This window comes from Hyperolius riggenbachi, chromosome 9 (assembly GCF_040937935.1).
Source record: "Hyperolius riggenbachi isolate aHypRig1 chromosome 9, aHypRig1.pri, whole genome shotgun sequence".
Classification (NCBI taxonomy): domain Eukaryota; kingdom Metazoa; phylum Chordata; class Amphibia; order Anura; family Hyperoliidae; genus Hyperolius; species Hyperolius riggenbachi.
The window spans coordinates 227240308-227265747 of record NC_090654.1 but is presented as its reverse complement, the minus strand read 5'-3'; the positions used below and the strand labels follow the sequence as shown (position 1 = coordinate 227265747).

General features: G+C 44.2%; 1 protein-coding gene across 10 annotated transcripts in view; it reads right to left on the bottom strand.

The window, feature by feature from the left end:
- Positions 1-25440, bottom strand: part of PCNX1 (pecanex 1) — a 236810-nt gene that overhangs the window by 122467 nt on the left and 88903 nt on the right. For all 10 annotated transcript variants that reach the window (XM_068254088.1, XM_068254084.1, XM_068254086.1 and 7 more), the window contains 5 exons: positions 17212-17420; positions 13942-14047; positions 11777-11816; positions 8568-8657; positions 1192-2853 (listed from right to left, as the gene is read on the bottom strand). In XM_068254088.1, the coding sequence (XP_068110189.1) occupies positions 1192-2853; positions 8568-8657; positions 11777-11816; positions 13942-14047; positions 17212-17420 (2107 nt within the window). The remainder of the gene's footprint in view (positions 1-1191; positions 2854-8567; positions 8658-11776; positions 11817-13941; positions 14048-17211; positions 17421-25440) is intronic.

Below are 25440 nucleotides of genomic sequence, written 5' to 3'. Positions count from 1 at the left end.
CGACTCAGACTCCTTAGTCTAATACTTAAAGCCAATGGGTACCGTTTAAAAAAAGAAAAAAAGTCAGATACTCACCTAAGGAGAGGGAAGGCTCGGTCCTAATGAGCCTTCCCTCTCCTCTCCTGGTGCCCTCGGTGCTGCGCTGGCTCCCCCGTTCGCGTCCACCGCCGCAGGGAGTTCGGAGGTCTTCTAGAGCACTCGGGCTTCCGAAGACGGGCCGCTCCATACTATGTACGCGCGAGCTCGTCATATAGAGGGCGCTCACGCATGCGTAGTATGGAGCGGCCGCGTCATCGGGAGCCCGAGTGCTCCCGAAGGCTTCCGAAAGGTCCCTTCGGCATGCGGAAGTGGCAGTGTTTGACCGAACTGGTGGAATACTGCCACGGGGGATCCTGCGTGGGACCGGGAGAGGAGAGGGAAGGCTCATTAGGACCGAGCCTTCCCTCTCCTTATCTGACTTTTTCTTTTTATAAACGGTAAACATTCACTTTAACAGGGCTGTAGATTTTGTACAAAAATCATCCGACTCCTCAGTTTATGAAATCAACTACTCTGACTCAAACTCAGATTCCGGGTATCCAAAATTGCCCCGACTCCTCGACTCCAAATCCGACTCCATAGCCCTGCTTTTTAGTATTTTTTCAGTTGCAGTGCTAAAAAAAATTTTTTTTTAAGTATCTCCTGGGAAAAAGTGAATAGTATAAGGCCCATGGTGTCACCAGAACGGAACAGAAATATCTAAATTGGGGGTATAGACTTCAAGAATGGATTTTCTTTGATTGTCTCTTCTCCCCCCACAGAACTCTGGATTCATATGCACAAACTCATTACAGGGTCACATTATAACTGCATACATTAAATGTGCATACAGTTAAATGTGCTGTAAACAATAATAAAATAAATCATGATAGCATAAACAGCTAACAGTATATTTTTCTACTGTTGCCAAAATGTGCATTGCAATATACAATGATACATGAAATTTCTGATCAAATGTTCTAAAAACCAGAAACTGTTATAATACCTGCCCTTCTAGTGATGTTATGGTTCCATTTTAGAACAGATTTTTTCAGATATTTCATGTCCTACATTGTGTAATGTATGCAGGAGCTAGAGTGAGATCTATATCTTCATTGCCTTTTCAATCAAGTCATTTACTGACTTTATAAGCAAGTAAATGTGATCACTTACCTCCAGCAGCAGATTCTCTCTCTTCTACATCTTGAAAAGTAACCTGGCTGGGCAAACTATTTCTTGAACGAGTTACAGATTCTAATTGTGAAGCCCGCCCTAGCAAAGACAGCTGATCTAGAACTTCCCCCTCTTTGGCTTCTAGATCTGACTTTGAAGTGGTTAACGGTTTGATACTTTCAGGGGCTGCCAGTCTGTTGGGATCACCCAGGCTAACTACAGTGCCGCTGTCCAGGCTTAAAACCCTGGCACGGCTTTTTGTACCACTTGTGCTGGTAGTCCTACGATTGGAGCGTTTTTTACTAGTTCCTTCACAACTTAAGTGAGTTCTACGTGAATCCGCTCCTTTGTCTTTGATGTGATATTTTGTCCTTAGAGCAGTGTATCTGGCCTCCGGAGACTGGCATGAATGGGAAGTAGTGCTGGAAGAGCTATCACTGCTGAAACGGTGAGCTGACTGCACACTTGAGGTCCTGCTCAAGTCGCTTTGGTCGCTAGAATCTTCGTCGTGACAAAAACCAGTGCTGTGGGGTTTGGTATCCGCTATGCCTTGAAACGAGACATATTCTTTATGTCTACTGGCGTCAAAGCTGCTGGCTCGCTTTTTACCTGTCCGCCGCCTGCATGATTTATGAGAAGAGGACGTCCTGTGTATTAAACTGGACGATTTGGGTCGTACGTCATTATCCCGATGCTTAATACCCGTTTCTTTAAAGGACCTCAAGTCTACTAAAATCACTGGTTTCTCAGCCGGGTCATCGTGAGCAACTGGGAGCTTCCCAGATAACCAGTCAGCATGTGCAGTTAGTTCATTTGCATGGGGGTTTTTGTTTGCTTCTTCAGATGCTGATGAGCTAAGACCCCTGGGACTTTGCACATCATCAGATGTGTTGGCATCCTTGGCTTCCTGAGCTGAATTTCTTTCTACAGCAGTCCTCACACTACTAGTCCTTTTATCAGTAGCTGAACTATGCTCCTCCTCTGGGTCACTACAAAGGCCTCTTTTTAATGCAGTTGCTTCCTCATGCTCCGATAAAATGCTCTCTACATGAGTTGAACTTGTCTGTTCGCTTTTGTAGCTGCTAACGGTGCTGTTTGTATCCCTGTCTGTCCCACTACAGTAACTTTCCGTGGATCCGCTGCTTCTCGTACTAAGGCTCCTTAGGCTATCCATGCTTTTATCAGACTTCATGTGTTTTACGCTGCTGGTCCTAGAAAGTTGTTGGGAACCTTTGCTTTTGAGACAGTCTAACTGAAAAATCCCTGAAGCACAAGCATTATCTATAAGAGAATCTTTGGACCCAGAATGTGGTTTGGAAGCTTCAAGTTCACTAACAGGATCCAGCCCACGTCTTTGTTGATAAAGTGGAAAGTCTGTGAGGGAAGTGTCTGGAAAAGCGACAGCAGAACTTGAAGTTCTCGGGACACCTCTTGGTCTATGGTCTTTCCTGTATGAATGCGAATGCAATGGTACAAGTGAAGCTAGTTCTGTATCGCAGGCATTTGACAGTGACAGATCTATGTGATGACTGTGCGCTGTAAGTGAACCTTTGTCACTGAAGTCCCTATTTAGGTCCTTGCCCCCAGAAGATATTGAAGGCTGAATGGAGACAAAGGAGTCATTGGATACCAGGCGGAAAAGTTTTTGATCCACAGTTAACTCTGCAACAGAAATAAACACAGATTATAATCTAAAAATGTATATTATATTCTAAACTAAAAATCTGGAGATGGTGTAACTACAGGAAGATGCATACAATGAATGTACATTTATTTTTACCATGAAAGGAATAATGTTCTACATGTCACATAACATGCACAAATGACTAGTTAACTGTGGCCTTTATAACAGTCTACGGCTCCTTTTACACTTAACCAGTTGCTCTCAGTTATAACTGAAAGAAAACTGATTTTCAATGTAATGCCCATGTTTTCCTATGACACAGTTCACACTTAACGCGTTTTAACTGAAATCTTCTTCCCAATGCACTGCTATGGAAAAAACGCGTACCAACGCGCACTAACGCGCACTAACGCATACCAACTGATTAAGTGTAAACAGGGCTTTAACTGACTAAGATTCCAAGTTATTTAACAGTGTGTTGCTTGCTTATCCCAGAGAGAATAAAGCCAACAATAATTCCGGTAGAAGTTACAACTTCTAAACGTTTAACATTTCTTGGTCAAAGATGCATTGCAGGATTCTTATAAGTTCTGTACAATCAGAATATTCAGATTTTTTTATTGTATGTATGGAAAGTACAACCTTTCCTTCCTAAAACAGAGGTTATTTTGATATCACCTTCACATGAGCAAAAAGCAATAATACGTTCTGGTTTAATCTTAGCATAGCTCATTTAGTAGGTTGCTTGGGGGTCATCTGGGCATTCTACACAACTGACATTCTCATGGGTTCTACCTATTAAGCAACACCTTACTGACAAAAAATTAGCCTGAAACAGCTATCTGCAGGTTTTTATATACAGAACAGTAGCCCTGTAATAAGCTATAGGTGAACTTCACCTGGCTTTCAGGGAAATGGCTACAAGGCAAGATAAAAGCAGTGGAATCTTGGTTTGCGAGCATAATTTGTTCCAGAAACATGCTTGCAATCCTAAGCATTCATATCAAAGCACATTTCACAAGAAGGATGGAAGAATAAGAGGATTCATTCCACAATCCAAAAACATTTATAGAAAAATATTTAATACAAAGGCTATCATCCGCAAGGAGAAAAGCGCAATATAAATGTTATTTGTCTTGTCTTGTCATTCATAAAGCATTTCCGCATGCGGAAATGCTTAAAACAGCTGACTTTACCGACCACTCGGCAAAGTCAGCATTCATAAAGCCTCTTTCCGCATGGAAAAATGACACTACCGGGCAGAGTGATAAATCACCGCCTTGTGCGGTGATTATCGGTACAAATGTAGCAAAATGTTCATTCATAAAGATCACCGCAAGCGGTGTGAGGTCGGGAAGTTCTGCTCCCTCCGATGTGGCGATATCAATGTAAATGAATGGAGACACACAGACCTCCCAGGCAGCTGCAGCAGAGCGGAACATGGAGAAATGTATCAACTTGGCAGCTTCCGTGTCTCCGCAAGCCTACCGCCTGCCTACCGCCAGCTTAGCTCGGGGAATCTCCGCACTGCTTCCGCACACGGATACATCTTTATGAATGTCCACCCAGAAGTCTAAAAATCCGCCAGCGGTGTTTTCCCGCACTGATTCTCTTTACCGACAGCCTGTTCATGAATGATAGCCAAAGTGTTGTACTGTATAAAAGTAAAAAAAAAAAAACACTTTCACTAACAGAATCATTCTTATTTGTTGGCTCACCTCAATCTTTCTTTTTGTGTGGCTTTAACAAAGAATTTATCTAACGACCGTTACTTTTACTTTTCCCTACTTTTGAGGACTTCACGGAAATGAGACATTGTACAGTTCCTACACTCAGATTAAGCACAATCCTGCAGCGTCAAAGGAAGACTAACCGTCGGCTCAATTGTGATTATGTGACGCATTTATACATACTGAGCTTGTATATGAACATGTTGCATGTTCGCAAGTCAAAATTTCATAAATATTCTTGAAAATCACCCTTAAGGGCCCATTCACACTAGAGCGTTTTGCAGCGATTTCAGCAAAACGCTCAAGCGCTAGCACTTTTTAAAAGCGCTAGCTGCACCATTTTCAGGCGTTTTCCTGGCGATCGCATTTCAGTGCTATAGAAGCACTAAACGCGATCGCGGCAAAATCTCCACAGTGCAGTGATTTTTCCGCGTGAAATAGCGGAAAAAAAAAATCACTCCTGCAAAACGCCAGCAAAAATCGCCTGCGTTTTGCGTCTCTAAGTGTGAATGGGCCCTAAAACCAGGTTACTTGCAATCTAAAGTTACAGTATTCCAATATAACAATTTACTCCTACTGTAAGGGAAACCAAAAAAAATATATTCCTTTTCATCCACAACAAAGTCTCAACATAAAATCTCTATCCTTGCCTTATACAGATGACAAGTAAATACCCTGAAGAAGTTATAGATGTTAAGCCTCTTGCACACTACATGCGATTCCGATTTTTTTTATATAATCCGATTTTCGATTCCTATAAAGAAAACTGTAGCAAAATGTAATTTTACTGGCTTAAAAAATAATTCTTAGATTTTTTTTAAATCAATTTTATCAAAAACAACAGTCTTTTTCCCTACAGAATCCAATTTTACTTGTTTGGGCCGTTCATGTTGGCAGGTTGTTCATAAGTCGGGTATTTGTAAGTCAGGGGTGATCTGTAGTTTTTATGTGAAGCTGAGCCCATTGCAGCTATATTCCTGTTTTAAGTTTGATCACATCACCTAAAAGTAGCTGAACTGAGGGCTTGTTCACATTCACATGAATAATTGTATTTATTCTTTTCCGGGGCAAAGCGTTCACTTCCTGACTGACGTCAGGGTACACAAAGCACTTTTCTAAGCAAAATTCGCTCTAAATGAGCTTAGAAAAATGGTTTCAAAATCGCTCAGTGCTTGCGATTGCGCTGGCGATTTATGTGAACAAGGTCTGATGGAGTCCATAGTGTGCTCTGTGGCCGAGGTTGCTGCTGCTTGGATTGAATGATCCTTCTGTTTGACTACAAAGTGAAATGCAGACTGGATTCCGAAAAGAATGTAGCCAATAGTAATGGAAATCTATGCTGCAGGAAGGGTCTAGTGTCTGGAATGCTAAATAAGTGCTTTAATATGATTTGACCTAAGTTAGTCACACACAGTGTGCATACAGAGGGCTAGAATCATATTCATGCCTGGAAGCTTTAACCTTTTGACTGCCATTGACGCTGAAATTTTGTCTTTACCTGTCATTGGTAACCATAAAACCATTGCTGCAGCTAAACTCTTGAAACAAGCTTAAGGCGGCATCACCCAGAGTTAGCGTGTATTTAAAATGTTCTCCAGCCGCACAATCACCACTTTCAATTGCCACATGGACCTGTCATGTGACGTTTTGCCAGTTGAAGTTAGAGTAGGAAAAAAAAGGTTTAGGAAAGTTACCCAGCAACAAGTAAACTGCCCCGCCTACGCTTACTCAAGCATATATGCCGCCGCATATTTTTTGTATTAAGATTAAAGGGGAACTTCAGCCTAAACAAACATACTGTCATTAAGTTACATTAGTTATGTTAATTAGAATAGATAGGTAATATAATTTTTTACCCACCCTGTTTTAAAAGAACAGGCAAATGTTTGTGATTCATGGGGGCAGCCATCTTTTTGGTTGAAAGCAGGTGACAAGGAGCAGGAAACAGTTCCAAATGTCCTGTGTCCTGATAACCCCTCCCAGCTGCACACGCTAGGCTTTAAATGCCAAATTCAAAATGTAAAAAAAAGAAAAATTTGCACCAAAACAGCAGAACGAGAGTAACATCAGAAATCCCATCATGCTTTGCACAGCATCAGGGGAAAAAAGCCCGGGCAGTTTTCTTCTATGCAGCTAAAAATGAGGCTTGGATAAGAGAAACAAAGTTCTGATGCTGTGAAACTGTTAAAGAAACACCAAGCCTTTTCAGTGCTGCTGAGTCGATTTTTAGTCCGGACGTTCACTTTAACATTTATTTAGGGCTTTGTGTACCCACTTTTTTTCTGCCATTGTGAAAACATGCAATTATCATATTTTTACTTCAATAGGCAGTCTCATTTTGCACATCCAACTAAAGCAAAAAAGTACAGTGTGACGGACGGGTGCGTGGCCGCAGACGCGTCCTTGAACCGCCCGTGAAGAACATGCGATCGCAATAGATTCTCTGCATCAATTGCGATTAAGATCGATAGAATCTTGTTGGTTGTGTAGGAGCATCTGCAGTCAAGCTGGGCTCTCTTTTCTCAGCAGAGAGATAACATGGCTTAACTGCAGGATGGCTCTTTTGATGTGCTAATGACCAGGAACAAACTCTGGTGTTCAAGAGACTAGCGTGTTTACCGGGGGACACAGGATGCTGCCCTCTGGCAGAACTTCAGATAGGTGTCAACTGCTCATCCATTTGGTGAGCCAGCAAAGGACACTTCCCTCACAGTAGGAGGTCTATTCAAAACTTACTTTCCCACAGACTCCATGGCACAGACAGGGGCAGATTTGAATGCATGTGCTCTATGATTTCTTGTCTATTACATGGGGACCGTGTATAGCACAGCTATGAAATTCATATAGTCTTATTCGTTAAAGTCTGCCCAACGTGCTGATATAACATTCATGGCAATATCTCGTCCAGCTATTGCGGTATGAATCTTCACAGGAACCTGACCCGCTGCCCTAGTCACGTCTGATATATTAATCTGTATTTTCCGACAAGTATGAATCTGCTATCCACGTAAATATGACATGTATCGACCATGAGTTACGGCATTTTATAAGTTTAAACCTCAAATCTCTCTCAGAGAGAATGAACTGTCATTGGTTGGCAATTCAAAGGGGGGCAGGCATTGCCACACCCCCGAACCAGCTTCATCAAAAGCACATTGCCAGCAGGCGGATCTCAGTCCTCCAAATTCCATCTTATGAGAGCCTGTCTGCTGCTAGCCAGAGGGCACGTGGTTAGCGGCCATCTTGTTTGGACTTTGCTCTGGAACTGAAACAAAAGAACTTTGCTCCTGCCTGAACTAAACTGAACTTTACAAGTTTTCCCACAAAAGGACATCTTTCTACGAACTTAAGTATTTTATCCTTTTATTTTCATACTGCGCTACTTATGTCTCAATATTGTTGATTTTAATGATTGTCTGTATATATTATTTATATTGCATTTTTAATAAACCGACGCTATCATCATTTTATTGATTCAGCTACCCTGCTATTCAGCCGCACAAACTGAACCCTGACTTCTGAAGAGACGCTACTATTGTATTGTGCTAGCTAGACAGAATAGAGTGTGTTTAACCGTTTTTATTTGTAGATCTAGGCTCAGCCAGTCAGCGAGTTCCTCTGTCTCAGGAAACAGAGGTGGTGGCAGTTATACCCTGAAATAGTGTGTAATTTGTAAGTACCGCAACTCACAGGCACCCTCCTAATCGGTCTGCTGCCCAAATTCCAGCGGTTTCTGCGCACCGATCGTGACCACAGCTTGCATGGTCTGTGTGCTAAAACCGATTGGAAGGCAATTTGCGGTCCGGCCACGAGGGGTCATGTGACATACAGTGCCAGGACTTAAGGGCTCATGTTGGTATATTCAAACACATTGCCATGATGGTATGGTTTAGGTGTTTTTATAGCGAAGCAAAAACACAGCTGTGAACTGCTAACTCTAAAACTACTTCTTAGGACTTTGAAAAGCATGATCATTTTACTATTTAGCAAGGCAAATAAACAACTCGCATTACACAAGTTACCTTGGTCTTCACTTCCTTCTTTGCACAAACTATAGCTCTGGCCAAGGCTCAGACTGATATCATCAGAGGTCTTTGCAGCATCAGTATCCCCTGCAAATACAAGAAATGTCACTAGTGATTTGTTTCTGGATAATAAACCAGCAGTCAAAAAAACGACCCAAAGAAAAAAATAAAATTATAATATCCTTTGAACTTGGGGTACACAATAAATAAATTAAAAAAATACTAATACAGAGGGAGTCTCATGTAAAACTGTGCTCTGTGATGTGCCATGTACATCCTTTATTAAAGCGTATCCGGGATGAAAAACTAACTAGAACAAGTAACTTGTCTAGAGATCTTATCAAAAGTTTAGATAATTTACACAGCAAATCTAACTGCAAACAGCTTTAATAGAATATGATTATTTCTTCCTGTGATAAAATGACAGCAGCCACGTTGTTTGTAAACATTACACAGAGGCAAGCTTATCTGCATCTTGAACAAAAAAAAACTAAACCCCCCCCCCCCCTCCTCCGCCTCTGAAATCTCTGGCTAGTAATACCTCCCTCTCCTCCTGCCCAGACTGAGATCCCATGAGCCCTTGCTACTGTCTGAAAGTGCCTTGGCTCTCTGAAATCCTGTGGGCGTGGCTTGTTTAGTTTATAGGGAATTAGAGTATTAAAACAAAAACAAAAGTATTTGGCTTGAGGGCCCTGTTCAGACTATGTGCCGTTTTTCAAGAACGCATAGACAGATTTTGCGCATAGAAACGGCTACTAATGTTTTCTAATGGCCTCGTTCACATGCAAGCGTATGAGACGCATACGTTTCTCATCTGCATTGCTGCACGCAGTTCAGTGCGTCACGCACCGAAACGGACGCACAGAAAGTCTATAGACGCGTATCAAAAACACATACTATTGCGTTTTTAGCGTACGTTTCCCTCTACGGTTCCCATAATTCTTTTCTGTTTCCCGAGTCACCTGTGTGTGCAAAACGCAAGAGAGAACGGATGGGAACGCATAGAAAACGCATGCAACGCATGCGTTTTTTAGCTTGCGTTTCGTTCAATTTATACGCATTCTGCAAACGCCGACAGTCTGAACAGGGCCTTAAAGTTCATCTCGGATCCACTTTAAGAAGCCTGCTGTACAAAACTACTTCAACTCAGAAATACTGAGTTATGTCTTCTAGGATATTACATTTTGCACCCGTTGTATGCAAATTTTTATGCGAGTTTGCATCTATCAATACAAACAGATGCATGATGCAGGAATTTGCAACATGCAAACCTAATTTTTTCTGTATAACATGCGAAAATTTGCATTAAATTGAAAGGACTTCATTAGTTTAATTTTTAATGCGAAAATCTGCATTGCGAATATGTATTAAAGTGGAAACAGGCCTTTAACTGAGCAGAAGAAATATATAATACAATTAGAGAGAAACTGTCTTGGGGAGATGCCACACCTAAGTCCATGTAAAATGCCAGCGGTTTCACGTATACTATTCTCCATATTCCGTGCACGTGTTGGCCACAATAGACTGACACCTGCAACACGACTCTATGTGTCGGGGAATCAGTTTGTTTGTTTTTTACTGCATGTATTGCGGACGAAAAGTTACGGACTTGCAAACAAACGTTTGCGTTGCCATTGGAAAGCATTGTGTGCGAAAGGACAATCGCTTTTTAACAAGTGTGGCCCCAGCCTTACTACTGTTCAATGAATTTCTTGTATCTATATGAATATTACATAAACCTTGTAATATAATTTCAATATTAGCTTTCCAGTCTAATTTGCAAACAGCCACTGCCTTCACAGAAATGCTGAATGATGCTACCTTAGTACCTTGCAGCCATGACAACAGTCCTCTATCTGAGGGAGATAATCCAGCTAACGTTTCACGTTCACATCCCACATTTCAGTCAGCAGTGCGTATACTATTTACTCAGGTTAGAATTGAGGTACAATTTTAGCATGTTAAGTGTCTGATCATAGACCTGTTAATATGGCACCCATGATTCAGGATAGAAAATACCTTTATTAAAACGGGAATATAGTTTAGGAAGGATGCAAAATAGACTATGAAGACCAGAAGACAGCTTGAGCCCAATGTAATGCCACAAACATATACATATTGAAACCATTCTTATAATAAATGTGCTGTCCATAGTGGCCAGATGTGCCTCAATTGTATCAAAGTCTCCAAATTCTCATTAGGATGCCATCTCATTCATCCGCTTTCAACAATTTGATGCTTCCACATGAACGTGTCAGCAGCAGATTCTCTGTGGGCAATTTCACTCTGATATCTGAAGGGCTGACGCACAAACATACTTATTTCTGATATTTAGCGGTAGAGGGGGGGGTGTAGGATGATGGCTTAATCATTGAAATAAATGTTATTTTAAATATAAGCACAGCAGATCAATTGCTTCTGATATGGGTGAGGACATTCAGGCTATTTAATTTAGATACTGGGATTGAACACCATAGAGAATAGAATATTCCACAGCACTTTCTCTCTAATTCCCACACTCTGTACAGCCTGCAAACACCAAGTGCTCAAAATTGACAGGTGATCATCACCATAAACATACGCTAGAGTCAAAGCTTAGCTGACCGCACGGGGCATACACTTTAATAAAAACACTTCAGATTAAACAGAAATCAAAACTCAAATCGTGGGTCCATGCACACTGGACCCTGTTGCATCAATGCATTGAATAATATTGCACTTAATTACACAAAAGTGCTCAGTGCATCACCAATAAGTATGTAGAAGTGCCTGTTCTCCTTCCCATCCAGGTTTCGGCCTGTCACCATCAGGGGATGAGGAGAACAGACAAAACGGGCAGTATATAAAAGGCAGGAACTTACTTCCATAATGGCAATATCTGGCACAGTTTGGCTGAGAATGGCAAAGGGAATCATCGGTAGTAGCTGATTGGAGGATGGGAGTCGGTGACCCGTAATGCCACAAACGGCATTATGGGATATGAACTATAAAGCAGCATTATAGGACTACTCCGTGGTCACATGGAGTTGTACACCTGGCTAATCTCTTTCAAGCATTTTTAATACTGATAGATTGCAAAACTGTTTTTTCTAAATGAAGCGTGGGTACCCTTTAATCATTTTCATGTGAACATACACACACAGCACTGCTCAACACTTTACACCCCTCAGCAATTCGGTTCATTCGTCAGCCTCATTTCACCATACCTTTGCTTGTTGATGCAGCTCCATATCTAGACAGTCCAACCTGTACCGAAAGGAGAATATCACAAGTTATACAAGGCCAACAAATGAGCTCTGTGGTAATATGTTCTACCTATGTGTTTTCCTAAATTGCCGAAACCTTACATAAAAAGGGTTTTGTCCATAGCAACTGACTAGTCTCTAACCTGTTTCTCCTGTGTGGTGGGAAAATCAGTGTTCAATTTATTTAAAATGATCGGATGAAACTTCAGGAAATCCAGTATTTCTTTTTATAGAGGCAAATCAGGCATTTGGAAGTCTCAAGCAACCGGAAGGACATTGGGGGGGGGGCCTTCACTCGGACGTGTCATCCGACCTGTATCAGAGCCAAGCAAAGGAAAAGCAGCAAAGCAGCTGGGAACTACAGGAAAAGAAATAGACCGACGCCAGGAGGTTTTGTAAGTAGTTTCTGCTGCGCACTGCTGTGCATTTCAAAGTAAACCTAAGACAAAACGGGGCTTCTACTGGAGAATCCAGGAGGCTTTGGATGGCTGCCAGGGAGTGATCTGTGAGGAGGAAGCTGTGGGAAGCTCCAGGTGTGTATAAAACTTTTCCCTCCTTTCATCTCAGGTACACTATCTTGGGTGGGGATGACAAGCAAAAACACTGCCTGTGCCGGAAAATAGGGACTTTACTGTATAAGAGAGCTGACCTGAGAAAGTTTTTGTGACTATTCACACCTCTCCCTTGCAACATGTTGCTACATGTGTATGCCAACACTTTTTGCACACTGGAAAAGATCTGCTATGGACTCGCAATAGGTGGAAAGAATGAGACGCAAATTTGTTGAGCAGGGATAGTCAATGAGACACAAATAATTCTAAGTTGAGGCAGGATTCACCTGTTCACACGGTGTTAAACGCGGCGGTCGCAGCATTTGTCACTCAACCAATGTCCATTCAAATGAATGGACAGTGCTTTTTAAATATCTATACCAGCTTTTCTCATTGTTTGCGCAAATGGCGCGCTCGATTCAGTCTCGTCTCATCCTGAAAGCTACTGTACATGTATAGCAGATGGCGACTTCACCAGGTTAGCATCTTCTGTGCGCCGCTTGTGCTCCTGTGGTCCGGGAGCATTCTGCGCAGGCGCAGTAATTATGCACCTGCGTAGAACGCTCCAGGCCAAGTGAGCGCGCTCATGAGCGGCATGGCCATTTGTGCAGGCGCAGAAGATGCAGACCTGGCGAGGCCGGGCATCTGCAATGGTGGGTGACCCGGGACACCGGAACTGCAGCGAAGGACAGATCAGCTGTCAGAGGCTGGAGGAAGCCCCAGGTAAGTAGATTTTTTTCCCCCTTGCATCTGTCCTTTAAGGTTCACTTTAAGAGAAGAGCATTAAAGTGTTCTGAAACTCTGACATAACATTCAATAAAAATGTGTTTTTCTACTTTTTATTATTCATACAGTTATATTTGCTTTTGTGCACAAGTAATATTGTCTGTCTACAAATTACAAGTTTCCAAAGTGTAGTAGTTCTTGCCCTGAAAGTTTCCATTGCATTTTATTTGAACTGCTTTTGATTATATATTAAAATCTAATCAGTTCTGAACTGTGTGTATGCCTGAAGCAGAGACAGTTTCTCAGAAAGTGTTTTTTACTTATAACAGACAAATGTATCAACATTGGAATGTATACAAAGATGCTGTTATCTCCAGTGTGGATGTGGATTTGACGCTGAATAGCAGGACAAAGTGCTTTTGTTTAACCATTTCAGTGATGTTCTGCTTAAAAAAAAAAATCTGGGATAGTAGCTTAAAAGCTGTGAGGAATCTTTTAGACCAAAGTAGAAATGCCGACTTTCAGACCTTTAAGTCTCTCAAACCCAGCTAGTGAGCTATTGGTAGATGTGCAGTGACTGCTTTGCGCTCTTCTCCATAGGAGGAGGAATTTTCTGCCGTTGTCTACAAAGGAATTTCATTAAAGTGTAAAATATACTGAACAAAGGAAGTGGTTCAAGCCACGAATGGCTCCTTTAAAAATACTATGATGGCATTTTGGCAGCTTTTTTGTTTACTGTACATGACAAAGCTAAACAAGCAATTTTAGGTTTTACAGCAATGCTGAAAAAGATATTAGTAGAACGTAAAGGATGTTTGCTTTGACTTGTATCCCTGGTAAGGTTTATACCTGATTACTTGGGTCCAGACCAGAATAGGAATTGCGTGAACTACATCCAACAGGAGGAGTGGCTTCTCTTACAAACTCTGACATCTCAATCCCACCACCAGGGTCACTGAAAGAAATGGAGACAAATTTCAATACAGGCTGCATAGATTAAAATCACATTAAAATGTGTTTTGAACAATCAGGAATATACACCTTATTAAGATCATCCACTAGTAAACAAATTTAAAGGTAATATCCAGGCAGCCCAAATAAAAAAAAAATTACATTTACTTACCCGGGACTTCCTCCAGCCTCTAGCAGCCATTCTGCACCTGCGCAGTACACTCTACACTATGTGCGAGTGATTGACAGCGGCTCTCACGCAGGCGCAGTAGAGGACGACGTGGGGAGGTCAGCCTCTGCAACCTCGAGGACTGGGAGCCAGCGGCTGAGAGCAGAGCTGTGGCAATGAACATAGCGGCAGCTAGGGGCTGGAGGAAGCCCCGGGAAAATAGGTGTCATTTTTTGGGGCTGCCTGGACATTCCTTTTAAAAGGGAACTGAAGTGAGAGGTATACAGATGCTGCCATATTTATATCCTTTTAATCATTACCAATTCCCTGGTAGCCCTGCTGATCTATTTGGCTGTAGTGATTGAATAACACCCGAAACAAGCATGCAGCTAGTCTTGTCAGATCAGACAATGTCAGAAACACCTGATCTGCTGCATGCTTGTTTAGGGCCATGGCTAAAAGTATTAGAGGCAGAGGATCAGCAGGACTGCCAGGCAACTGGTATTGCTTAGATAGAAATAAATATGGCAGCCTCCATATCCCTCTCACTTGAGTTGTCCTGTAACCACTTGCCGACCGCCCACTGCACAGGGGCGGCCGGAAAGTGGATCCCGCAAGGACCGCCGCATGCGCAGAGGCGGCGGTCCTTGTACGGGCATGGGCGGAGCGATCACGTCATCCGTGACGCGATCCTCCGCCGGGGATCGATGGCCGGGGATTTAGCCTCCAGCTCGCCGACCACTTAGCAGCGCCGGCGGGCGGAGGAATACAGAAATCCGCCGATCATTACGTATAATAGGCTTTGTAATGTATACAAAGCCTATTATACAGGCTGCCTCCTGCCCTGGTGGTCCCAGGCTGCAGCCACCCTAGTCTGCACCAAAGCACACTGATTTCCCCCCCCCCCCCCCTGCCCCCTGATCGCCCACAGCCCCCCTCAAAAAGGGTCTGGTCCTTAAGGGGGAGTAAAGCCTACGGTCCTCAAGTGGTTAAAGAAGCATGTGAAGCAAAATAGAAACCACTCAAAGTTCAGGTGCTGTAAAAGACAGTCTCAGCCCAATAAAGAAGGGAACCATAAGTGGCATGATTGCTCCCATAAGAGACAGTGGAAGGCAGCACTACAGGAGAGACTGAGGAAACATTTTTATTTTGAATACACTGGGCCACACCCTATTTGTGTTGAACAGTGCGTCAGATTTGGTGGGGGGGGGGGGGGGGGAAATCATAACAAAAAAAACTTTGGTGCACCTCCTGCTCCCTCCATACCATGGACAAGGGTCTCTTCCCCACTCCCGGTCCAGAGGAGGAGGTGCATAGGTACGGGGGGGGGGGGGTATGTTGGCATCTAAGAGATTCCTTTAATAGGGGGATCCCCACATGTCTTGCCCTTTTCAGGTAAAGAGGTATAGAGAATAACTTTTGACCCTATACAGTATTTAAGCCAAGTTACCACTGCTGCATTTCCCATCCTTTTCCCACATGTAGATTGAAATCATGATGGCGTAGTGGATAGTAGGCCTGAATGATTTTAGGAAAAGATTGAATTACCCAGTTTATTTCAGAAATTGCGATTTCCATTCACGATTTTCTTCAAATCAAGCTTTACCACTAAATTCACAATGTAAAGTAACATTTACAAACATGCATTGACAAAAAAATTACAACATACCATCAAATTGATAGTATGATGTAATTTTCTGTCATGTTTGTAAATATTACTACATTGTGAATTTAGTGCTAAAGCTTGATTTGAAGAAAATCTTGACTCCTTGTGGCCGGCCCGCCCAGCTGATGATGTAGGCGGAAGGAAAGAGTGAACCGGCGGGAGTATTGAGAGATGCCAGCTTTTACTTCAAAGCGGGCTTCAGGAGGACTGGAGTCCCATTCTCGAGCGCCGGTAAAACCGCAGCTTTAACGATCACATGATCATCGTGCCCCAAACTGTGAGTTCGGTTTAAAAGTGATAAATCATTCAGTTCTATTCCAGATCCCCTTTAGTGTATATAGCCAGATCCACCCTTTAGGGCATAGTCAGATCCCTCCCCCTTTAATGTATATAGGCAGTCCCCCCCCCCCTTTAGTGCATATAAGTCAGACCCCCCTTCCCTTTAGTCTCCCCCTCGCCGCTGCTGGTACCTGTTCTGCTCCCGGTCCTTCCTCCAGAAAGTACTGATCTCCCTCACTGCATTGCCACGCGGTGAGCTGTTGTAAAGAGGCAACGAGTGTTGCTCAGTAAAGCCGGGGCCTGTTACAGGAAGTGACATCACTTCCTGACGGCTGCCATTACTGGGGAACGCTCACCACCACCCCACATTGGCTTACTGCAGGGCAATGCAGCGAGGGGGATCGGGACTTACTGGAGGAGGCAGCCAGGAGCAGGGAGCAGAGCAGGTACAAGCAGCTGGACCAGGAAACTACAGCTTTGAAGATCGCGTGATCGTCTTGCCGCAAATCACGTTTTGTGTTTAAAACCGATAAATCGTTCAGCCCTAGTGGATAGTATCCTCTTCTTGCAATGCTGGGCTCCCAGTTTTAATTTTAACCAGGGCACCTTCAGTACAGACAGACAAAGTAGAGATGGTACATAGAATGCTCAGCAGTAAGATTGTATTAGAGCATGCAAAGGGGTAATTTTTTATTTTCTGTTGGTGGCATGACAAAGGAATATCTTGATAAAATGGCCATCAGGATCTATGATCTAGTCTTAGCCTTCCTCTTTGCATTCTGCTTTATTCCTATACTAGTACCAAAGTAGGAAGTGAAGGGCGTGTCTTATACAGGAATGTGGACATCAAACTTTTTCTCACTGTATTGAAAATTACTAAATGGAATTATATTGAAAAAGGTCAAATTCACTCTGTACCGCAGTCAAGAAAACCATTCATTATATCAGAAGCATAAACCAAAAATAATCTTTCCGTTCACTAAACCATCTGACCAAAACGAAATATGCCAAGTATCACTAATCTGGTTACTGGCATCCACTTCCTTTCTCTTACCCCGGGCCGTTGCTATCCTCTCTTCTGGCCGAGCTGTCACTCCGTTCTCCCTTTGCCACCCTCTCTGTCAACTCACTGGCACTCCTCTCCACAATCTCTCCTTCATCCAGCGCCCTGTGCAGTCGGTAGTTCACCAGCTTTAAAACAACGAAGACGGCTGCTACCACGGGGCAGTACACAGCGACAATCACCAAAGAGGAGGGAAGTGCCTGTAGGGGAGAAGATTAAAAGAAAAAGCAAAGTCAAACATATGCAAAGGTTAACTTCTGGAATTAAACTATGGCTAAAACTTAAAATGCATTAAGAATGGTTATTAATCCACAAGAGCATTGTATGGCAAGAAAAAAAAAATGGTATGCTCCATTTCTGCCAACTACAGCCCAAAGGTCTGTTTGCAACAACCTTCTCAGTATTATTACTTTTATTTATTGCATTTATAAAACGCAAACATATTACGCAGCGCTGCACAATAGAGACATGGGTTAACACACAAGGTAGAACATACAGGAAACTCACAGCAAAACAAGATTATGCAAATGATTTGATAACAGTACAGTGTCATAGGTCAAAATAGAGACTGTTCTAGTCCACAAGAGGGGTGACCGACCGTATAATCGCATAATCAAGCTGGAAACACTGGGGAGGAGGAACCTGCCAGAGGCTTACAATCTAAAGTCCGTATTTTAGGAAGTACATTGAGAAAACAGAGAATTACATATACATATCTATTTTTATCTTCACTTTCATTTCTCAACAAATGTATCTATGAAAAATCCGAATACTACTTCTACCTTTACCTTCAGTTTCTTAAAGGAAAGCAGAGGTCGTCTTGGAAATGTATTTGGGGTCTTGTGTTGGAATACTGCCCTGTGGCCCTTCGGAAGGGTGGGGATAGTGCTCTGCTTCAATATGTCACAGCACATGTTGGCATTCATGGTTCCCTCAATGAACTGTAGCATTTCAGGGCTGGCAGCACCCATGCAGCGACAAACCTTGACACTCCCACCACCATACTTGACTGTAGGCAAGACACGCTTGTTGTACTCCTCACCTGGTTGCCGCCACACACAATTGACACCATCTGAACCAAAAATAAGTTTATCTTGGTCTCATCAGACCACAGGACATTGTTGCAGTAATCCCTGCTTGTCTTCAGCAAACTGTGGGTTTCTTGCCCATCATTTTTAGAAGAAGCTTCTTTCTGTGACGATGTCCATGCAGACGAATTTGATGCAGCCTGCGGCATGGTCTGGGCCAGGTCTGTGGAGTCGGTACAAAAATCATCGGACTCCTCAGTTTATGAAATCTCCGACTCCAGGTACCAAAAATTGTTCCGAATGACTCCACAGCCCTGGTCTGAGCACTGAAAGGCTGACACCAATGTTGCCAGCAGTCACATGTATTTGCTTAAAGAGAGTCTGAAGCGGAAAAAAAAATGTGCTAAATTTACCTTTTAATTTGCTTCAGTACTCTCACCACGAGGGCTGCAGACCCCCCCAAATCTCCGGGCCGACTAAGGCCGGCGCTTCCTGGAAGGGGCAGAGCTCTCTGCTGCAGCTCTGCCTCTCCTGATGTCAATCGCGGCAGATCGCTGCCTCTCCCCGTCCCTCTCAAGCTACATACACATGAGGCACGGATGTCTGCAGTTGCATGGAGACAAGCAACAGTTGAAAGTCTCCAGCAACGACAGTTGTATACAAGCAACGATTGTATACACGCAGCAAAAACCTGTTTGCAACATAGCGGAAACTGTTGCTTAGCAACTTCTGTCGCAGGTTCAATGAACTGTCGGACTCACAAGAGTTGCTAGAGACTAGCATACACACGACCGCACCGACTTGAGACTAGGGACGGTTGCTGCAACAGCTGTTGCCGGGGATTGAACAAGTCAATCGCCTGGAGACAGCTCTGATTAGCAACAGTTGCTTGCGCGCGCCTCATACACATGGAGGACCTGTTGCCGCAACATGCGCGCGCCATGTGTTTCCAGCAACAGTTGTAGCCCGTGTGTATGGGCCTTTACTCTTCCTTCACAAAGAGGTGTGGGGAGAGGCAGCGATCCGCGCGGCGATTGACGGCAGGAGAGGCAGAGCTACAGCTCATAGCTCTGCCTCTCAGGGCAGCAGAACCCACGACCAAGTTGGTCGTGGATGTTTGCCCGGGGATTTGGGGGGTCTGCAGCCCTCGTTTTTTAGCGGGGATACGGCGGTTTGCCATTGATGAGACTTCTGAACCAAATTTAAAAGGTAAATATAGCAAAAAAAATTTGCTTCAGAGTCTCTTTAAGACACCATCTGGATAGGAAGCTGAGCACATGTACTCCGTTCCTCTGGCTGACCATGGCGAGGCCTGTTCTGAGTGGAACCTATCCTGTTACACTGTTGTATGGAGCTCAATTTCCAATGTATGGGTGTTAGCAATCAACTTATAATAATAATCTACTAGTAGACCCAAGCCCGTTTAAAAACGGGCTCTAGGTCTTTTTTCTACCGACACCAGTGCGCATGCCTGCACACGCCTGCCTGCCTCGCTCCCTGTCTAGTTGTCCGTACTGCACACATGCGCAGTAGCAAATAACAGGGACACAGGGACAGCTGGACGCAGCGACACAGGCAGATTATTAGAGGATGCTATCTTTATGCAGAGAAACTTTTTTTTTTAAGATCATGAGGTGCCTTGTTGATCCTCCGGTAACCAATATGAGAGTGCAAGTTTACACACACCCCCCCCCCCCCCCCAAAAAAAAATATGTTGAACAGAATTTTGAAATACTTAGGGATGTACTCGCTTTTGTTGCCAGTTATTTACAGTAGGTGGGAGGCCCAGCGGCGGGGGAAAAAAAGAGGGGAGGCCCAGCGGCGGGGGAAAAAAAGAGGGGAGGCCCAGCGGCGGGGGATAAAAAAAGAGGGGGAGGCCCAGCGGCGGGGGAAAAAAAAAAAAAGAGGGGAGGCCCAGCGGCGGGGGAAAAGAGGGGAGGCCCAGCGGCGGGGGAAAAGAGGGGAGGCCAGCGGCGGGGGAAAAGAGGGGAGGCCCAGCGGCGGGGGAAAAGAGGGGAGGACCAGCGGCGGGGGAAAAGAGGGGAGGACCAGCGGCGGGGGAAAAGAGGGGAGGACCAGCGGCGGGGGAAAAGAGGGGAGGACCAGCGGGGGAGAAAAGAGGGGAGGACCAGCGGGGGAGAAAAGAGGGGAGGACCAGCGGGGGAGAAAAGAGGGGAGGACCAGCGGGGGAGAAAAGAGGGGAGGACCAGCGGGGGAGAAAAGAGGGGAGGACCAGCGGGGAGAAAAGAGGGGAGGACCAGCGGGGGAGAAAAGAGGGGAGGACCAGCGGGGGAGAAAAGAGGGGAGGACCAGCGGGGGAGAAAAGAGGGGAGGACCAGCGGGGGAGAAAAGAGGGGAGGACCAGCGGGGGAGAAAAGAGGGGAGGACCAGCGGGGGAGAAAAGAGGGGAGGACCAGCGGGGGAGAAAAGAGGGGAGGACCAGCGGGGGAGAAAAGAGGGGAGGACCAGCGGGGGAGAAAAGAGGGGAGGACCAGCGGGGGAGAAAAGAGGGGAGGACCAGCGGGGGAGAAAAGAGGGGAGGACCAGCGGGGGAGAAAAGAGGGGAGGACCAGCGGGGAGAGAAAGAGGGGAGGACCAGCGGGGGAGAAAAGAGGGGAGGACCAGCGGGGAGAGGAAAGAGGGGAGGACCAGCGGGAGAGGAAAGAGGGAGGACCAGCGGGGGAGAAAAGAGGGGAGGACCCAGCGGGGAGAAAAGAGGGGAGGACCAGCGGGGGAGAAAAGAGGGGAGGACCAGCAGGGGGAAGACCAGCAGGGGGAGAAAAGAGGGGAGGACCAGCGGGGGAGGACCAGCGGGGGAGAAAAGAGGGGAGGACCAGCGGGGGAGGACCAGCGGGGGAGAAAAGAGGGGAGGACCAGCGGGGGAGAAAAAAGGACCGGACCAGCGGGGGAGAAAAAAGGACCGACCAGCGGGGGAGAAAAGAGGACCGGACCAGCGGGGTAGAAAAGAGGACCAGCAAAAGTGTGCAGCTTGCTCTCACAATGTTACATAACAGGGATCAAGCATTGGATTTCTAGCACGCGATTGCCGAAAAGCTCTCAGCTGATGTTGGTGGACTGCCATACATACTTGGAATAGGTGTGTGAAAAATAATTTGGGTAACCCAAGTTGCAAGTATATACAGGCTTTTAGATGGACATACAATCTAAGCCTGTTTAAAACCTATGAATTAATCTGTAGTAAAAAAACAAACAAAACAAAAAAACCTCTCATTGGCAGATTACAGCAGACAGAGTCATATACTGCTTTCAGTTATGAGGTTTTGCCACTGGCAGAGATGGACTTATTATATTAACCAGGAAGTATTATACTCCCAGTCACTGCAGACAGAGTAACATGTAGTGAAATAAATCAACAGGAAAGAACATTTCATGAGACAGGAACAAAGTTAAATATGAAAGTCATGATGACTCATAGAAACCTGAGGAAAATAGAATTACACAAGACTCAAAACGCCCAACAGCTGAGTTCAGTCTGAAAAGGATACTAAATGTCTAAATTAAGTGTGAAATTAGCATTTTCCTTATTACATGTACTATGAAGGATTCTGAGCGATTGACAAAGTGCCTTGTAATCATTGCTATAAGTGTGATGCTGATGTACTTTCTATTCCAAAGCCAAATAAAGCTGCCGGTTTTGTCCTAATTATGTAAAAAATGTAACACCACACACTGCCCGCCAGATCTTCCAGATCTAATTGCCCACACCCACGGTGGTACAGAACACAGGCAGGGGAGCTTGCACTCACCTGTCTGGTGGTGATAGTTTAGTCTACTCTCTATAGCCGGTGGGTGCTCCTCCCTATGTCTCCTCTTCCAGGGCGCATATGTCACATGACAAACGCTAGAGGCCGAGGCAACATGACACGTAACTTTACATGTCCACCAGAGGTCTTTAATATAATACAGGATGCGCCAGGAGAAAAAGAAAAGGAGGAAGGCCCGGAGGCTATGGAGAGAAAAAATGGGAAGTATGCCAGCAAAAAAATGACTGTTAGCTCTGCTGCCAACGATGCACTTCAGTTGTCCCGAAATTAAACACCGCTACAGTGGAGCTCCCCAGCCTGCAGCGGATTGAAACCTTCCGTCCAATGAGATCATCAGTTATGAGAGATTACCCCAGAAAATCATTCTGACATCGTTTGCAGCATTGATTTCTAGCAGGTTCAATGAAATTAACAAGTATGTGGCCACCTTAACTGCATCCACACCACTCCCACAAAAAAACTGGCCCGGAGACTGTGGAAGGACCCTTAGGCAAGGAGTACCACAGAAGGATGTAGATGTATAAGTGATGTAGAAGGGTAAATATACTAAAAGGTGCCCATACATTGGCAGATGGCCCTCAGACAGGACCATCAGATGAATCCCTCGCTGATCAGAGAGATCTATTGCTGCCAATGTACTGCACAGAGATTTCCAATAGATTTTTACATTACACATGGGGGAAGATCGGCCAGGTGTTTTTACTGTCGTCGGGAGATCAAACGCCATTACCAATGCACATCCGACCTTGTGAGAACTATCTTCCCAGTGTGCCGGGTCAATAGTTCCGATTGATTTATTCCAGAAATCGAGAAAAATTATGATAAGATGGGCCATGAAGTGGCATAATCTGTTTCACAAATTGAGTAATGTATGGGCACCTTAAAGTGGACCTGAACTCTCGCACAGGACACAAGGAAAGGAGAAATGTATCCTGTATGTATTTAGAGAGCAGCCTGTCTAATTCCTGCTCATCTGTGACTTATCCCAACTGTAATTTGATCTCTCAGCTGTGTCAGCTAAGAAATGTCCTAATTTGTAAACACAGGATGCTAACCATATGTCTGCTTCCATGAAAGCAGGAAGTAGACAATGCAGATTTATTGAAGGATTTGCATCAGCTGTAACAAAAATGTTTTTCTTTAAAGGTTATTATGCTGCTGCTTGAAGTGAACCAGAGATGAAAATGAAAAAAAAAAAATTAAATACCTGGGGCTTCCTCCAGCCCCATCCGCCTGGATCGCTCCCACACCGCTGTCCTCTGCTGCCCGCAGCTTCGGTAACCGGGTCCTGTCACTGCCGTCAGTCGGAGCCAGTCTAGCGTAAGAAGTGCAAGGTTTGAGTATCTCTCCAGCAGCCGCACAGCACTTCTCGTGTGTAGGCTGGCTCCAATGAAGTCAGTGACGGGACCCGGTTCCCGAAGCTGCGGGCAGCAGAGGACGGCGGCATGGGAGCGATCCAGGCGGATGGGGCTGGAGGAAGCCCCAGGTATGTATAAAAAATTATTTTAGACATCTCTGGTTCCCTTTAACTTTTAGAGCAGGGAGGAAGATTTGGAGTTCAGGTCTGCTTTAAATATAAAGCACTCATCCCATTTAGCAAATTTTACTTCTTACAAAAGTGGTCACCTTTCACCTAGTCAGCACTATTCAGTTCATCCGTATTTGCAGTGTCACAGTACACTGCCGGTTGTAATCACAACGGCAGATGTGATGACAGATCAAGAATTTCCACTTCTCTTTGTCCATGTATTCCATTCATAGTAAAATGCAGTAAGCCTTCCATCTGCACTACAGACTACGGAGGTGTGTGGGGGCGACCTAACCAGTACACAGTCATCACAGAACCATGGTTTCCCAAACACAATGTTGAAATGCATGCTGTGCTATCGACACATCCAGGCAAAAGAGAAGCAAGCGGCTGCAAATAAAGCTAATGCTTTCACAAGATGAGCAAAAACCACATATAGACATTTCTAAGAACATCTACTGAAAGCTGAGTACAGCTCTGGTTAGCTCAGTTCATCAGGATAAAAACTGACTCATTTCCTTTTTAGAGCAAAAAAAAAAAACAAACAAAAAAAAAAAACACAAGATGCCGTGACACACTACAAGTACATAACTCTCTCTCCATATAAAATGATTTTGTTTTCCTCAAAGAGAAGCTGTCAGCCATGCTATCAGGAAAAAAAAACACATATATAAGTAGATAAATACTTGCTCTACTTGCATAACATGTATTGTACTGTCCACGTTTTGGAGTTTAGTGATTTTTCTACAGTAAAAAAAACATCAGATAAAAGTCTTTGGAAAATGAAAGATCACAGACTAATTTTACCAGGGCTGTGGAGTCGGAGTCGTGGCAATTTTGGGTGCCTGGAGTCTGAGTCGGAAAAAAATGCACCGAGTGACTCCTAATAAATTTAAACTGTAATTAAAATTGAAAATATGATAAAATGTTCTATATACATACAGTAATAGCTGTGCTTAGTCCACAAAATTGAAATAAACCAATCAAAATCAGTTACTTGTGCTGCTTCAATGAAGCAGTCCCCGTATTTTTAAAGTCAGATATACACATCTGATTGTGACTGTATATATGATGTGTACACAGGAATCTCATATATACAAAATAACATCTATGCTGTAAGTATAAAGCCTGATGTGTAGCTGTGTCATTAATAGAGATGGTCAATGAGATGGAAATAATTCTGCGTGGATTCTGATTTAAGCAAATGTACGCACTCTCTTTGCTCATGAAATCAAGTAATTTGATATGTTAAAATTTGGTTTGGTGACTACGAATTAAATGGTACCTGAGAAGGATGAAAATAAAAGTTGTATACATACCTGGGGCTTTCTCCAGCCCCCTTCAGGCTAATCAGTCCCTCGCTGTCCTCCTCCGCCACCTGCATCTTCTGCTATGAGTCCTGGTAATTCAGCCAGTCAGCACAGTCCGGCCGCATGCTGCTTCCACAGCCTGAAGCGTTCTGCACCTGCGCAATAGTGCTGTGCAGGTGTAGTACGCTCCCAGAGGCGGAGTGCGCATGCGCACTACGCTAGACTGGCTCAAGTACCTGGACTCATAGCAGAAGATCCAGGTGGCGGAGGAGGACAGCGAGGGACTGATTAGCCTGAAGGGGGCTGGAGAAAGCCCCAGGTATGTATAAAACTTTAATTTCATCTGTCTCAGGTTTACTTTGTTACACAGTAGTACTGTATTCTACATATGCACTCCCCACAGAGCTGCAGCACTGACAATGTTGTGCACATTGAACATAGAGGTGTTGTCTATCACCCATATACCTGGTTCAGATTGTGCATGAAGAATGTGTAATCGAGGAAGAATCTCCTTATTCCCCAGCAGAGTACCTGCACATCACTCTAACATGTACCCACAGTTACAGATG